The following is a 15,564-nucleotide window of genomic DNA, read 5'->3' on the forward strand; positions in this document are numbered from 1 at the left end:
TACCAGCAGCTGGAAGGTTGCATACAAACTATTTATATCAGCTGGGATTATAGATCTAATTTTAAATCGAAAATGTATTCATAATATTGATTCTTATATTGACAATTTGATGTCTGCTTTTTGCGGTCAATGCATCAATGCATTTTAATCTTGTTAAAGGAGGGGTTTTTTTTATCATATCCCAAACAATCATTTATTTTATTATTATTGTTGTTTATGTATTATAACTGCTCATCTTTTTAAATGTAGTTCTTATAAAATGTTGACTACAGGTTTGTGTAGCACTTCACAGCAGAAGACAAAAAAAAAAACTAGAGTTTGAAGCTTTCTACAGTTATCAAACTGTTCTAAATTCTAAACATTTTTGGGAGATATATTGTAAAGCATTTTATTAATGCATTATTAAGCTCTTTATCAGAAATTATTATAAAAAATACATGTAAATTGGTTGTCCACAAGGAAAAGCACTTAAATTACAAGTTCTCATTTTACGGGGAAATTTAGCATTTTTTTTTTTATTTATTTTTTTTATAATAAACATTTTCAATAACATTTTTCTCAAATATAACACTTCCTAGATGTAAATTTGGCAGATTATGTCAAGGAGACTAACATGGGACGGCATCATGTTCTGCAACATGTTCTGGAGCAAGTATGGTGACCCATACTCAGAATTCTTGCTCTACATTTAACCCATCCAAAGTGCACACACACCATGAACACACATCCAGATCAGTGACCATTTATGTTGCGGAGCCCTAGGAGCAGTTGGGGGTTCGGTGACTTGTTCAAGGGCACCTCAGTCATGGTATTACCGGCCCATGACTCGAACCCACAACCTTAGGGTTAGGAGTCAAATTCTCTAACCACTAGGCCACGACTTCCCCGTAGGAGAAACCCCTTCAGGAGAATCATTGATACAACCCTCTTTTCTCCTCAAGAACTGTACTCATCCAGAGTGAGCAAAAGTGCTAGTAAAATCACTCTGGCCCCTTCACATCCAGCACACTCTCTTTTTGAACTGTTGCCATCTGGTCGACGCTACAGAGCTCCGAGCACCAAAACATCCAGACAGAGGAACAGTTGCTTCCCCCAGGCAATCCATCTAATGAACACTTGACAATAACTGTGGAACACACAACACTATTTATACACACACAGACTTATTTATCTAACACACACAATGAGCCTACACTTCAAATTTGCACATAATTTACCAGTACATACAAAACTGTATTGTAATATACCTGCACATACAATTGTAAATTGTATGTGTAAATACATACAAACCGGGCAATAAAGCTCATTCTGATTCTGATGTTAAGTTTTAAATTTAGCACATTTCGTCCGCATCGGCAGAAGAATGCACAGTGCGCAAACTGTTAATGGCACCGAGTCTAACCCAATAAGAATTTCCAACGCTACTTAAATATGTGTGATTTATTCATTTAAATTATAACTTAATAACTTATTGTTTTTCTCAGTGGTCCTTACCGGCCTGTTGAAACAGAGAGTGGAGAGTATCTTTACTGCCCCCCTCTGCTCTGGCTACAAAACCTCAAGTAAAGCAAAATCACAGTATATATATATAGCTAAACCTGTAACTGAAGATAATTTGATACGCTCTGCACGTGTTGTTTGTGACAGAATGGAGCGCTGGTGTTTCTGTATCACCTGTGTGTCTCAGCAGAAGTTCAGTCATGTCTGTCTCATTACATCCTCACACCTCAGCCCTGGCTCAGCCAACACAGAGTGAGTCACGCTGTCAGCATTCACAACAGCAGCTCATGTAACACAGGTCTTTAAATCAGTCTCTGGATGACTGTCTGTTCACAGAGGTTGTGGAAAGAGAAGGCAACCTTTCACATGGATTGATTTAATTGGCTGACTGACCTCAAATAAATATAGTTTACATTTAGGATCAGATTTATTAGGAACATTTTAAAGTTCAGCTAGCTAACATTAAACCATTAGAATTTAGTAACAATAGACATTTAATTGATTTTGTTAATCTAGTGCTATAGTTTATTGTTTATACACTTTTGCAATTGTATAAAATTTTAAACTTAAAAAAAATACTATTAGTATAACTACTGTTCAAAAGTTTGGGGTTTAATAAAGCATTAATGTAAAAAATAAAATTATGAAAGTAGTCTTGTGCTTACCAAAGCTGCATTTATTTGAAAAAAGAATTATGAAATGTTATATTTTCTATTTGAATATTTTTTCCTTTTTATATTTATTTTATAATCCTATATATATATATATAGAGCTGAATCTTCAGGAGCCATTACTCCAGTTTTCAGTGTCACATGTTCATGCAGAGATCAATCTAAAATGCTAATTTGGTGCTCAAGAAACATTTCTTATCAATTTTGAAAACATAATTTTTTTTGTGGAAACTGTAATTTATGCATACAATTAATTACTTTGAATAAATCGCTGACCCTTAACCTTTGAATTGTAATGTATGTCAAAATTAACATTGTTGTATGTATATTAATCTAATGCATTAACTATCAATAACAAATTGAACCAATCTGTAAAATGTTACCAGTTATTTTCATGCATGTAAAAAGCACCAATTCACACCAATATCTCATTACTGTTATCTTTCTCAAAGCCTTTAGCGGTGGTCTCATACGGTCGCTCACTAGAGATGTCTCACATCACATTTAGGGTTTGTGATTGGCTGCTTTCCATTTCCTCTAATATTAGTCAAGCTAGTACAAGCCAAAGAGAAAAGTACAATCTATATTTGACCAAACCAGCACCTGTGGACAAACCAGTGAACACCAGTCAAGAGATGTCCAAAGTGGAGAGATTAAAGGGGAAGAAACTGCATTACACTGACCAATATTATCAGGCAAGAATGATTTGTAAATATAAGTGCTAACGATATCCTTCTATGCTGACATTTTCCTTCAGCTGTAAGTCTCTTAAAAACCGCTGCATGGAGACTCTCAGTCTCACTGAGGTACAGAGGACCGGAGGGAGAACCAGGAAAAGCATGATGGTCGTCAAACAATCCCTGGAAGAAGTGGAGCTGAAAGATGACGTCAAACCAGATGAACTTAACAATACAGAGAGCGCAAAACTGAACCATATACCTTTCCCAAAGATGTAGACTTATGAGAGGTGTCGTGTGTGCTCCAGACATCATCCTGTGGAGGATTCTTAGGGTTGGCCGGAGGAAGAGGAAGAGCAGCCAGAGCAGGAGACAGGAATGTGCACTGCGGTCTAACTTCAGCAATGAAGAGAACTCTGACTAATGGACAAAACTGGGGAACACTAGAAATCTTATAAACTCTGTTGGAATATCTGGACAATCTGGTGGCACTCATGAAGTAATTGGCCCTTTTTATGAAACTAAGGATAACTTTTGTCCACAATATTTCAAAAAGACCATTTCTCTCTGGTACTATAATTTCGTGACAATTCAGTGATAAAGGTTAATCATTTTATTTCAGATTTCTACCATTAAGTTTGGACTTTTACACATTGTGTATTTTGAGTGTTGTGTTGTCTATTATTGTAAATAATAGTTGCGAAATGGAAATTAAATGGAAGACGTGTAAGTGTAACAGATTACCAGAAAAGAGACAATGTTGGGCAGGGACTTGATTCTTTCTGTCAGTTGTTCATTAGACTTTGCTATGTGGGTATTGCGTTCAAAAGGGAAGGCAGAAAGACATATTTTCAGCAAAAGGACTAGTTTGACATTTAAAATAAATAAATAAATAAATAAACATATGTAAAGATGACTTTGGTTGAATGCGGAATGTTTTGGTCACAATACGGGGACTTTTTGTGATGTTAGGTTTTTAAAATGCTGTCATTATTTACTCACAAAAATAGGCGTTTTTCGAAGAATGTTGGAATCTAGTCAGTTTTAGTGACCATTGACTTCCATTCCAAAGAGACATTTCTAAAAATATCTTATTCCACAGAAGAAAGTCCTACAGTTTTGCAATGACATAAGGGTGTTTTTGGATGAACTATGTCTTTAACTGGGTCGGAAGACTTTTGTGATAAGTTTGGATGCGATTCTTACTCTATGGCCCCGTCTGTTGGTGAGAAGGCCAATGGTTTATGTGTCACATGACTTGACACAAAGATGGCGGTACAGAGCTCTCAAGTCCCAGGTCCCACTGGCACTCTCGGAATAGTTTAAATTATAGTTTATTAATTATGGGGAGAAAGTTGAGCAAATGCTTTTTCATCCAGGAGTGTGTAGCATACTAATTGTATTGGTAAGATCCAAACCAAAATAGTGGAAAAGCAAATAAAGACATTAATTCAGATCCTGTTTTGGTTACATAATTTGGTAATAACATTGATTCTCAGATCAAGACCACTCACAGTGAACAGACTTCATCGTATGTCCTCCTCACCGCTCTATATATTATATCTCCTAGCGGTTCTAAAATCGGTTCTAAAAGCGAATCCTAAAACAATGCAATTACTGTTCAACAGAATTAACCACATGATTGCCTCAATGATAACCAGGGTTGTCTTTTGCAATTTTGAGCGGTTGGGAGTTGTGTAATGAAGTCATTAGAAAGCAAAAAAAGAAATGCAATGCAATCTGTGGATTATTGGCTTTCGGCTATGTATTGTGAAAGCATGGCAGAAAATAACTAAGAGATGCCACAGAGACATTTTAAGCGAGCTATAAGCTATATATAATAATATAGGACTACACTTGGTACTAAAAAGAACTTGTGAACTTGTTTTCTTTTTTTACTTCAGGGTGTAACCTGTACTTTATGTGGTAGCTGGACATGAGTTTGGCCATGCACTTGGTTTGTAACACTCACAAAACCCAGAGTCGGTGATGTAGCCAACATCTACAATCTGAAAAACACACAATCTGTTCTCCAGAGAACATATCATGAACATCAACACACTCTTTGGTGAAACAAATCATGTTTCACAGTCTATAACTGTGAAATTGTATATTGTAGGAACAGAGGCACTGTTCATTTTGCTCATTTATATGAGAGATCACATGTCTGTTTTTTTTCTTCAGTCAAGGCCAAGGGACAAAAGGCCCTATCCATCTCTGAGATTCAGCTGGAGCTATCCCAGCAACCCCTGTGTCATTCAATGACACATGTAATCCCGAACTGACTTTTGATGCTGTAACTACTGTAGAAGCTATTTTCTTCTTCAGAGTCAAGTGAGTTAATCACATATAGTGTTTAGCTGCCACTTACAATCCATTTGAAAGCAAAAAGGAGAGAACAGAACAGGATCTTTTACATCTTCTGTCTGTATGATTTTTGTACATAATCGCAAGAAACTTCATTTTTCATAGTTGCAACTAGATCTCAGTTGAGTTTTTCTCATAATTGCAACTTTATAATTATGATTTTATATTTTACAGTTTCTTATAATTATGACTTTATATCTGACACTTGTGCCTTTGTATCTTTTAATTGTGACTATGTAAATGTATCAGTAACTTTATCTATCTATCACATTTACAAGTATTTCATACAACCATGACTTCATTTCCCAAAATTACCTTTTAATTTTTCTTATCCTCATGGAAATTGATTTTCATAATAGCATAATATTGAAGTGTGATAATATAAAATATCTAACTTTGCATAACTTATTAAAACTCTCGGATGGCATAATGTATTTAGTAATACAATAGGACGCATTCATCTGTTTTGCAGATCAAAGGCACTTATCTTCAGACATCTGAAAAGAAGTTTGTTACACATTATGAACACCAGTGCTTGATTTTGGCTGCTAAGAGTTGAAAAATGAGAAGAACTGTTCACGAGAAATACAGGAAGGAAATGTTTTTCATATTTGTGCTTGCATTATAATGCTTTAAAAGTGAAATGCACATACAAAAACATGCTTTCAAAATCATTTTGAACATTATTAATAAACTGTAGTCTACTGAATAACGTACAGTTCAAAATAAAGATTTCAAGTTTTCCAAGAAATTTTCAAGAAAAAACAAAAAACACTTGGTTCCCCAAAGAAAAAAAAAAAAAAAATCTTTATATTTAAGCGTATGTGAGATTATTAGCAAAACAATTCTAATTTCCACTTCACTTTCAGTTCATGGTTGTCTAAAGTATTATGTTGCCATTTCTTTTTTTATTTACATTTCAACGTATACTAAAACTGAACTACATTGAGAAAAATACATGAATGCAGTGCTAACCTGAAAGTCATGAGAAAAAAGGGCAAATGGAACAACTTATGTAAAAGCACTAAGACATGGCGTGATTGGCATCTCTGATTTATGATCTGATCTGGCTTGTTGACCTATAGTTTGGATTAGCTATCAAATAATAAGCTTATATGAGTACAGAAGATGTTAAACTGCTAAGAAAATGATTTATTGTTGCCTCCAGGGCTTACAGGACCTTGCTTACCCTGATTTCATCCCCATTTTACCTCACAACCCACAATACATATCATACAGAAGTACATTCAATTGCTTCACCAAAACATGTTGAGTAACAGTATATAAGATCATTTGTTTATTTATTTGATTACAAATACAGTAATAACAGTAATATGGGGAAATAATATTACAATTTAAAATAACTTTTGGATTTTGTAAATGTAATTTATTCCTGTGATGCCAAAGCTGAATTTCAGTCTTCACTGTCAGATGCTGCCGGTCTATTCCAAATAAATATGCCATAGTTGGACAGTAACACAGAATCATTTAAAAAAAGATTCAATCAAATATTGATTTATTAAAATACATCATATAATAAACCATCTAAAGGACAGAAAACAACAACGTTTAACTTATATCCATACTGTAAAGGAAGAATACCACCTAGAGGCTGTACAAATGAAATCATTTCTCTTGAAAATGTCCATAGAAATGTAGTCACATGGTGCAGTTAATGGAAGACGCCCATAAAAATGACAATGAGCTGAATAACTATGACTCTTTCACATATGTAGTCAAAAATGACAGTTTAGTCTTAAATTATTTTCTTGTTTGTTTTGAAGAGTGCTTAAACTAGGCCTGTATAAGAACATCTTTACTGTACAAATATGATTATTAGGCTTATATGGTGTGTATGTACAATATCTCACATTCTGGACGTAAAACAAAAAGCAGCTATTCAGAACCGATCTGTTTTAACGCTCTCAGTATCACACATGGCTTGTTATGTCCCTGAAATGGTGGCAAGCGGCACGGCTCGTCCCCAGCGTCATTACTCATCATAGTGCAGGGATGACAGGAATTTATCTACATCCAAGTCTTCAGGAAAGGAGTCCAGCAGCTTCTTCTGTTTCTGAAAAATCAAAAGGAATTCAGCCGAACAATGTCAACATATCAGATGACGCATGCTGAGGTACACAACAGGGAAAAATGAGTCAGACTTCTCTAATTGGCTACCGTGAGCTGACCTGCTGTCTACTGCCTACAGTTATCTACCCAGAACACATACTTAATTAATGCTATAGGTATAGGTATAAGTGGAATAAATAAGCTTCTTTTTTTGTGGCAATTGCATTAAGCCACTTGCACAAGTGACTTGATTCAGATTTAAGCATTTTTATATATATGTGTGTGTGTGTGTGTGTGTGTGTGCACTGTGTATATTTATTATGTACGGAATATATAAATACAGACACATACCTGTATTTATTTAGAAATAGGTCACTAGGTTAAGGTGTGGTAGATCTTTACTGTTAAAATAACCAATAAAATCTCAGCTCACCTTTGATTTCTTTTTATTGCTCGAGGAGCTGGAAAGCAGTAGCTCTTTCTTTGCAGGAGGGCTCGGTTCAATTTGTTTTCGTTTCTTTCCTTTAGGAGTGGCAGATTTCCCATCACTGGCCTCCTCTTGACGCAGACTGTCTTTCAGAGGACCTCCCGTCCTGGCGGCGCGTGACAGGATCATGAGAGTGTGTGCGGCCATGTTGATGCTGTTCTCACTCCCTGCTTCGCTGGCAGGACTGCAGGAGGGGATGTCGGGGGTGGCGGGAATGGGGAGAAGCCTCGGCGTGCTTTCACCCTCCCTCCTGAGCCTCTGTCGGGACGGGGTTCTCGATCCATCCGTCAGCTCGTCCTGTGCACGTCCTGGTCCAGGTGTTCTCGGGAGCGGGAGGTCTGGACATCCGGCCACCTGTCTCTTTGGTGGAGTGGCCACAGGAGCCTGGCCTTGTATGTCCTGCAGCATCTCAACAGCCTGTTTAGTTAGAGGGCTCGTCTTGCATAAAGTTTTACTGGAACTGCTTGATACGGGAACTGTAGATTTAGCTGTAGAAGGTGCTAGATCTTCAGCGGAGCGTGCGGATGTCTCACGCTGACAGCCATCCAGCTCATTTTCTTTATTTGCAGTGACGCCTGGAGAGTTCTGTAAGGAAGTCTTTTCTGAGGACCTTTCTGCTGGTTTTAACTCCTTTTCAGGGGCTTCTTGTGAGTCTTCCTTTGTGTTGCCTGCTGGTTTCTGCTTTGGACCTGGAGCCGGTGATTTTGAAACAACGCCGCCATCTTCTTTCTGTGATGCTTGTAATTTTTTCAGTGATTCTGGTCTAATGAGAGCCTCTGGCTCAATGGCAGCTTTGTTGGAAGACTTGGTACTTGATACAACTATTAGATCTAGTCCCTTTTCATTCACTTTGCTTTTTGGGGCTTCTTTTTGTTGGTGAAATATGGTGACTTTTTCAAAGTCCTTTATAACCGGTTTGGGATTTATTTCTGGCAACCTAACTGTTTCTATTCTTCTCTTGCAAGTGTCAGAAACTAAAGGATGTTTTGGTTCAGTCTGTGTGTTTTCTTTCTGAAGCTGCTGAGCAGAGGAGGAAGTGACAGCAGAGGATGTAAGTGTGCTTGTCTGTAAAGAATTCTGGCCTGCTGCAGTGGTTTCAGGTGTGACGTCAAAGCAAAGTATCCGCCGATGGCTAGGGCTTGTTGCACTTATGCTCTTTTGTTGCTCAGAGGCCTGGGGAAGCACTTTACCAGAACCAGACGTGCTAGTTTTGCCTGAAAATCAGTAAACAAATCATTATAGGGATATATAATCCACAAACATGCGTTACAAAAACCTTTAACCTGTTAATTCATTTCAAATCATGCTAAAGGAATCTAATCTAATGCTAATTTAAGAGTCTAGTTCAAACTTAAATGACATTTTGAAAAGTGAAAGTCATGTGAAGCCAAGTATGTTGTCCCATTCTCAGAATTTGAGCTCTGCATTTAACCCATCTAAGTACACACACATTCAGCAGTGAGAAGTGAACACACACAACAGTGCCTTGCTCAAGGGAACCTCAGTTATGGTATTGAAGGTGGAAGAGAGCGCTGGTCATTCACTTCCCCCACCAACAATCTCTGCCGGTGCAGAGACTCAAACTCGCAATTGGACTAAAAGTCTGACTATATAATCATTAGGCCACGACTAACCCCAAATGTATATAAAAGGGTAATTATAATACAATAAATAAATAAAGTGTTTCTGTATCTCAATTGGTAAAGCATTGCGTTATCAAGCGCAAGGTTGGGGGTTCGATTCCCCGGGAACACATGATAGGTAAAAATGTATAACCTGAATGCACTGTCGCTTTGGATAAAAGCATCTGCTAAATGCATAAATGTAATTTAATTGTATATATATATACATATAATAATTTATAATAAATTAATATATAATAATTTATATAATAAAGATATAATTACATAAATGTAAACTTATCAATTGTGAAAACATCTGTGTTGCAGAATAATTTATATAATAAAGATATAATTACATAAATTAAATAAATTAAAAAAACATGTAAATGAAAAATGTCTTACCCATGTCAGTGTTTTGCTTGGGTGCCAATTTCTGTTGAGAAATAACTTTTGCAGGCTGCCTTACAGTTGCTGAACATGGCAAAGTCAACATCTGTGCAGAAAAAAAAGAAGAAAAAAAATAAAAGGAGTAGTAATTATATATTGAATAAAAGTATTAATCTGTCGAAATACTTAGACAAAACCTATATGCTTCAAAGTTACTAACCTGATTGGGAAGGACTGTGAGTTTTCCAGTATTCTGCCCCATCACAGACACTGGAAGCATCACATTTTGTAACATGGGTTGAACTGGGGAGGATATAATGATTGTGGAACCTAAAAAAAATGATTGGAATTTCAAACACGAAGCCCTTAAGTCTGCAAACATAGATATATATAAACCAAATATAAGTATAAAGTGTCTTATATAATCACCTGGTGAATAGGTCTGAGAGACATTTGCTCCCATGGACACCACAGTCCTCTGGCGAGGTGGAGTCGTTACCACATGCGGTATTGAAGACACGGTCCCTTGAGGCACATTACTTGGAAACAGCACAACATTTGACCGCTGCTCAGTAGCACCCGGTTCGGTTACAACAAAATAGCTACTTGAAGACCCAAAGGTAGGATGAGCTTGCAACAGCTGAATGAAGCCGGTTTCCTGACCTGCTGGACGTCCCAGCGCAGGCTGTCCGCTACTCTGTGCACTCCTTGTAGGTGTTCTGAATGATCCCACACCCTCCGTCCCCTGTAAGCAGCTCACGGCCTGAGCAGTTTCCTCTGCTGTTATGACTGCAGAGGTTGCAGGCACAGTCTTGGCAGGTGATTTAGCAGGGGAAGACAGGAAGATGGTGGGGATGTGGTCACTGGTGATGCTGGAAACTGCCTGGTTCAGTGCCGCATCAGCCGAGACCTCGTCCTGCTCATCACTGATGATGATTTTCAGAGACACAATCTTATTGGGATCAGGCTCCCTGGCCGGAGCATCAGAAATGCTGGGCGTAGTGGCAGTAGATGAAGCACCTGATGCAGGGAGATTGCTTCTGACAGTGTTGGACTGAGTTTGAACGAAGGAAGGAGTTAAAGGCGTCTTGTTTGAAGGGGGCGGAGAAGCCGTTTTGGCGGATGTGTCAGGTTGAGGTAAGCAAAGTGAGGGCACAGCCTCACTTTGAATGGATAAAGAGGTTCCCGTGTCCTCATTCTGTCCTGGTTCATTCGCAGATGCATTATTTGAGGTTTCAGTAGTGTGTGTAGTTTGCGATGTCGAAATGGGAGCTTGACTACTTTTATTTTCACTTAATGTTTCGTTTGCATGCAAGCTCTCCAGAGGAACTAGCTGAATATGTACGCTCTCAGAGATTTCATTTTCTGGTTCATCTATCTCCATGCCAGCTCCTTCCTCTGTCAATGAAGAGCTTGATACAGTTTGGTCAGGTGGACGTGAATCCGCTTTATCGTTCAACCTTAGAGAAGTTGAAGCGGCACCTCTGGATTGTTTATTACTGGATGAAACTCTAGTCCTGACTAGCCCTCTTTTGGAGGTTGTGGATCCTCGTCCAGTTTGTTTAGTTACAATACGTGCCTGTGGAGCTGTGGAAGCAGACTTTGTTGCATTACAAAGGCTGGAAGATTTCTTTATGCTTATTGACTCAGACTGGGTGCTTATATTTGGTGCACCACTTTCTCCTCCTGATGTGGAATCCTCCTGTCCGGTGGCTTAAAATAATGAATAAAATCATTCAAGTTGATAAATTGTCTCTGCCCTAAAAAGTTTGGGGTTAATAAGGCCTTTAAAAGATCATATCTGTTATAAAATGCAAGGATGAAATAAACTGATCAAGAGTGGCAGTGAAGACATTTAAAATGTTACAAAAGTTTTCTATTTCAAATGAAAACTGTTCTTTTGAACATTCTATTCATCAAAGAATTTTGAAACAAATGTAAAACACAGTCAACAGTATAAACATTGTTTTCAACATTGAGAATAATAAGAAATGTTTCTTGAGCATCAAATCCACATATTACAATGATTTCTGAGGGAAATAATAATTTCTAACAAATATTTGTATACATTTTTAATACATTTTAAAATATATTATAATAGAATATAGGCTATTTTAAATTGTAAAAGTATTTCACAGTATTATTGTTTTTTTTATCAAATTAATGCAGCTATGCAGATCATAGGAAAGTTCTTTAAAAACCAACATTTTTAACCATAGTACATATAATAAAATGTATACACAGGAAAGTCCCTGTGCTGCTTTATGACATCAAGCCGATCCATCCTACCTGTTTGAGAGGCGCTGTCCACATGCCCAGTCTCATCACTCTCTTGTGCACTAGTACTAGTACTGAAGCTCCCATCAGCCTGCTCACTGCATTCAGCCGTTTTACCTTTCCCTTCAAATGAGATGAAAGGTTATCAGTGAGACATATTTTAATAACAAAACAAAAAAAAAATCACTTTTATAACAGAATTTGTTTTTCTGATTAATCAATTGCTCAAACCTACCACAGTCGAAGAGGTCAAAGAGTGCCTGAAATGCTGGGTCTGACTCTGTCTGTGCCAATATGTCTTGAATTGCATCATCCGTCATATGAATTTCCCCCTAGAACATTTTTTTTTTAGGTTAAGGCCTGGTATGGCTGTCAACATTAAAAGAAATAGTAAAAGATGTGCATTCGGACACCTGTAGGCCCAGGATTTCATCAATCGACTGCTCTTGTTCCACAGCACTGCAGGCAGCTTTTGATGTCTGAGGACTATTATCACTGTTAAAGTCATAGAACAACGTGTTTAGTAAGATCTCAATGTTACTTTTGTGTTATTTGGTGTTGTTTCTTGCCCATCTTTTAGCATTTACCTTGCCAAGATTTTGTTGATGTTTTCAGCAAGTTTTTCTTGCAAGGATCTATCATTGAGAATTCTTTCTCTGGCATTTTCTATAACTATTTGCTGTTAAAAAAAATACAAATAAACACATGATCTTCAATTACGCAAAAGTAAATAGAAACTCCTTAAACATTAAAAATTAAACATGAATGAATCAGTCTCACGGATAAGTTCTCGGTCACAGTTTCTTCATTTTGAGACTCCACAACGAGTGTGCTGGACACTACGGTGGCCCTATTGGTCCCGCTGACACACAACTGACCACCTCCTCTCCGCCTCGGCGAATCACTGCAGCAGAAAACAGAGGTTCGCTTTTAAAATAGATTGATCTGGAAAAGGCAGAAAGAGCGAAGCCGTAACATACTTCTGGTGTTATCACCACTTTCAGCTTACCATTTCCTGCGGGCTGGAGACAAAGGACCTGGATTCAGTCTATTATCAGGGACCAGTATCTGCAATGGTGACTCTTCTATAAAGATGTAAGATGGCAAAATTTAAAGAGTGTACTTACAAATCTCAATCAAATGTGTGATTTAAACATGTTTTTCAGGACTCACCTGGCTGACTAAGGCAGAGAGTGGAAGGTCTGGTATGCTGGGAAGTGTAAGACACTGGGGTGGAATGTCCCAGCATGCCTTGAGGGGTGGAGAAAGGGCTGGGGACACACTGGAGTGCTGGAGTCAGGGGCGGGTGCCCAGTGATGGGAGACTGTGATGCCAACAAGGGTCTCTGCTGACGTCTCATATTTTGAATGCTATTCATAGTGCGAACTTAAAAGACAGAAAAAAAATAAATGAATTAGACAACTGTTCAAATATTTTGGGTTCTGTATGTTTTAAAAAAAAAATAAATTAATAATTTTATTCAGCAAGGATGCATTAAAATGTGTCATAAGTGACAGTGACAGTTCTAATGATACAAAAAAAAAAATTCAAAAATAAATCTAGCATTTCAATCACAATAAAAAAAGACAAAAGTTCATCTTAAATTGTATATTTCTTTTTTTTATCAAATAAATGCAGCCATGGTAAATTGTGCATGTACATTTCATGTCATATACATTATATCTTTGCTATATATCTGTCACATTTGGTTAATTTCAATAATTCAAATCAGAACTCACGTCGCTGATTCAGTTGCACTGCAGGAGAATTCTGCAGAGACCTGTGGACAATACAGGAATATTTTAAAAAGGACATTTAACTTTTTAACATTTAAAAAGAAAAAAAGTTTATTGTGACAATGAAAACAAATACTCATTCACTTGATTTGGTTCAGTGTGAAGTCAAGCTTTTTCCATAATGATGTCATCACAGCTGGGATTTGAGTTTCTTGACTTGTTTCTGCAGAAAAAACGAAAGAAACCTGATAAAGCGGAAACAGATTCACTGTGTATCTCACAACATTTTATTGACTTTTAAGGGCTCTCACCTTTTGCTTTAATAGCAACGTATTCATTTAAAATCGTGATCAGGTTTTTTCCAAAAAGAGACTGGAAAAGAAGAATAACCAACAATAATAACCAACAAAATTGGAATTTAGTAAACATATCTTCTTAACACACTCCAGTAATGTATTGATGTTTACCACCGTGTTATCAATCATGAACTCGACACATACAAACACACAGGCAGGGATGAGCCCGTCCCCTGAGCTGTGCTCCGCATACTCCTTCAGGTTTGGACTCTCATAGATGAAGGCTCGGCTTGTGGCAGTGAGCCCTTCTTGCTGCAGGTAGCCTAAAAGTTATTCACATTTAAATATCTTCATTTGAGAACAGGAGAATAACGTAAATCAGCCAATTCTGTTATCGATCATCTCAGCAGTTTGACACATCACAGCCTCGCACTGCCTGAGTTCACAACGAAACGATTTTCTGACATTTTCAGTTTCGTAATGGTCTAAATAATTACAACTACCCTGAAGTTCTGGAGACAAACCACATAATCAGAAATACTGTGATTAGGAAGCGAGTATTAGCTCGCTAGCTTCTCCTAGAGAGAGACAGAACAAGAGAGACCTTACCCAGCACAAGTCTGGCGACATCAGACGGGAGCAACATATTTAGACGTTATCTTGTGTCACCAAATCGTCCGCATCCGAAACAAGTTTATTAAAGTTTAATTTAGTCCATAATGTGATCATACGGTGTAAATATTGCTGGTTGTTTAACCCTCTCATCCATCCCGACTACGAAAAGGCGCGGAAATTCGCCTCCTCTGACCCGGATATTGTTTGTGTAGTATTCTCGAGGAAACAAAGGGAAATGTAGTTTTTTTTTTTATTCTTTTTTTTTTATTGTTGTTATTATTGAACTGACGGTTCGTTTTTAGAGAAAGAGAGAATATATATAATACGTATATATATACACACACACACACACACACACACACACACACACACACACACACATATATATATATATATATATATATATATATATATATATATATATATATATATATATATATATATATATATATACATATATATACACGTATGTATATATAATCTAAATCTATCTATCTATCTTTCTGTCTGTCTGTGTCTGTCTATCTATCTATCTATCTATCTATCTATCTATCTATCTATCTATCTATCTATCTATCTATCTATCTTTCTATCTATCTATATATATATATATATATATATATATATATATATATATATATACATATACACGTATGTATATATAATCTAAATCTATCTATCTATCTATATATGTATGTGTGTGTGTGTGTTTGTGTGTGTGTATATATATATATATATATATATATATATATATATATATATATATATATATATATATATATATATATATATATATATATATATATATATATATATATATATATATATATATATACGTATGTATATATAATCTAAATCT

General features: G+C 36.7%; 1 protein-coding gene across 2 annotated transcripts; it reads right to left on the reverse strand.

Moving 5' to 3' along the window:
- Positions 1-6,484: 6,484 nt before the first annotated feature.
- On the reverse strand, positions 6,485-14,912 carry LOC128029176 (protein NPAT). Of its 2 annotated transcripts, none has more exons than XM_052616781.1 (17): positions 14,700-14,912; positions 14,295-14,413; positions 14,106-14,166; positions 13,939-14,017; positions 13,798-13,838; positions 13,232-13,444; positions 13,068-13,143; positions 12,839-12,962; positions 12,646-12,737; positions 12,472-12,553; positions 12,294-12,390; positions 12,071-12,181; positions 10,211-11,494; positions 10,002-10,111; positions 9,797-9,887; positions 7,719-8,986; positions 6,485-7,289 (listed from the first exon to the last, which is right to left on the reverse strand). In XM_052616781.1, exons 1-17 carry the CDS (start codon positions 14,734-14,736, stop codon positions 7,209-7,211), a joined length of 3,966 nt encoding a protein of 1,321 aa, XP_052472741.1. In that variant the 5' UTR covers positions 14,737-14,912; the 3' UTR covers positions 6,485-7,208. The 2 variants fall into 2 exon arrangements, with proteins under 2 accessions (XP_052472741.1, XP_052472740.1); XM_052616780.1 differs by having other exon boundaries at positions 14,262-14,413; positions 14,700-14,905.
- Between the last annotated feature and the right edge of the window lie 652 nt (positions 14,913-15,564).

Source organism: Carassius gibelio, chromosome A15, assembly GCF_023724105.1.
Source record: "Carassius gibelio isolate Cgi1373 ecotype wild population from Czech Republic chromosome A15, carGib1.2-hapl.c, whole genome shotgun sequence".
Classification (NCBI taxonomy): Eukaryota; Metazoa; Chordata; class Actinopteri; order Cypriniformes; family Cyprinidae; genus Carassius; species Carassius gibelio.

Coding starts and splice junctions, on each gene's coding strand:
- LOC128029176 (XM_052616780.1), bottom strand. CDS start 14,736: ATGTTGCTCCCGTCTGATGTCGCCAGACTTGTGCTGG. Junction 14,414..14,699: donor TGTCGCCAGACTTGTGCTGG/GTAAGGTCTCTC, acceptor AATAACTTTTAG/GCTACCTGCAGCAAGAAGGG. Junction 7,290..7,718: donor GCAATAAAAAGAAATCAAAG/GTGAGCTGAGAT, acceptor TTGATTTTTCAG/AAACAGAAGAAGCTGCTGGA.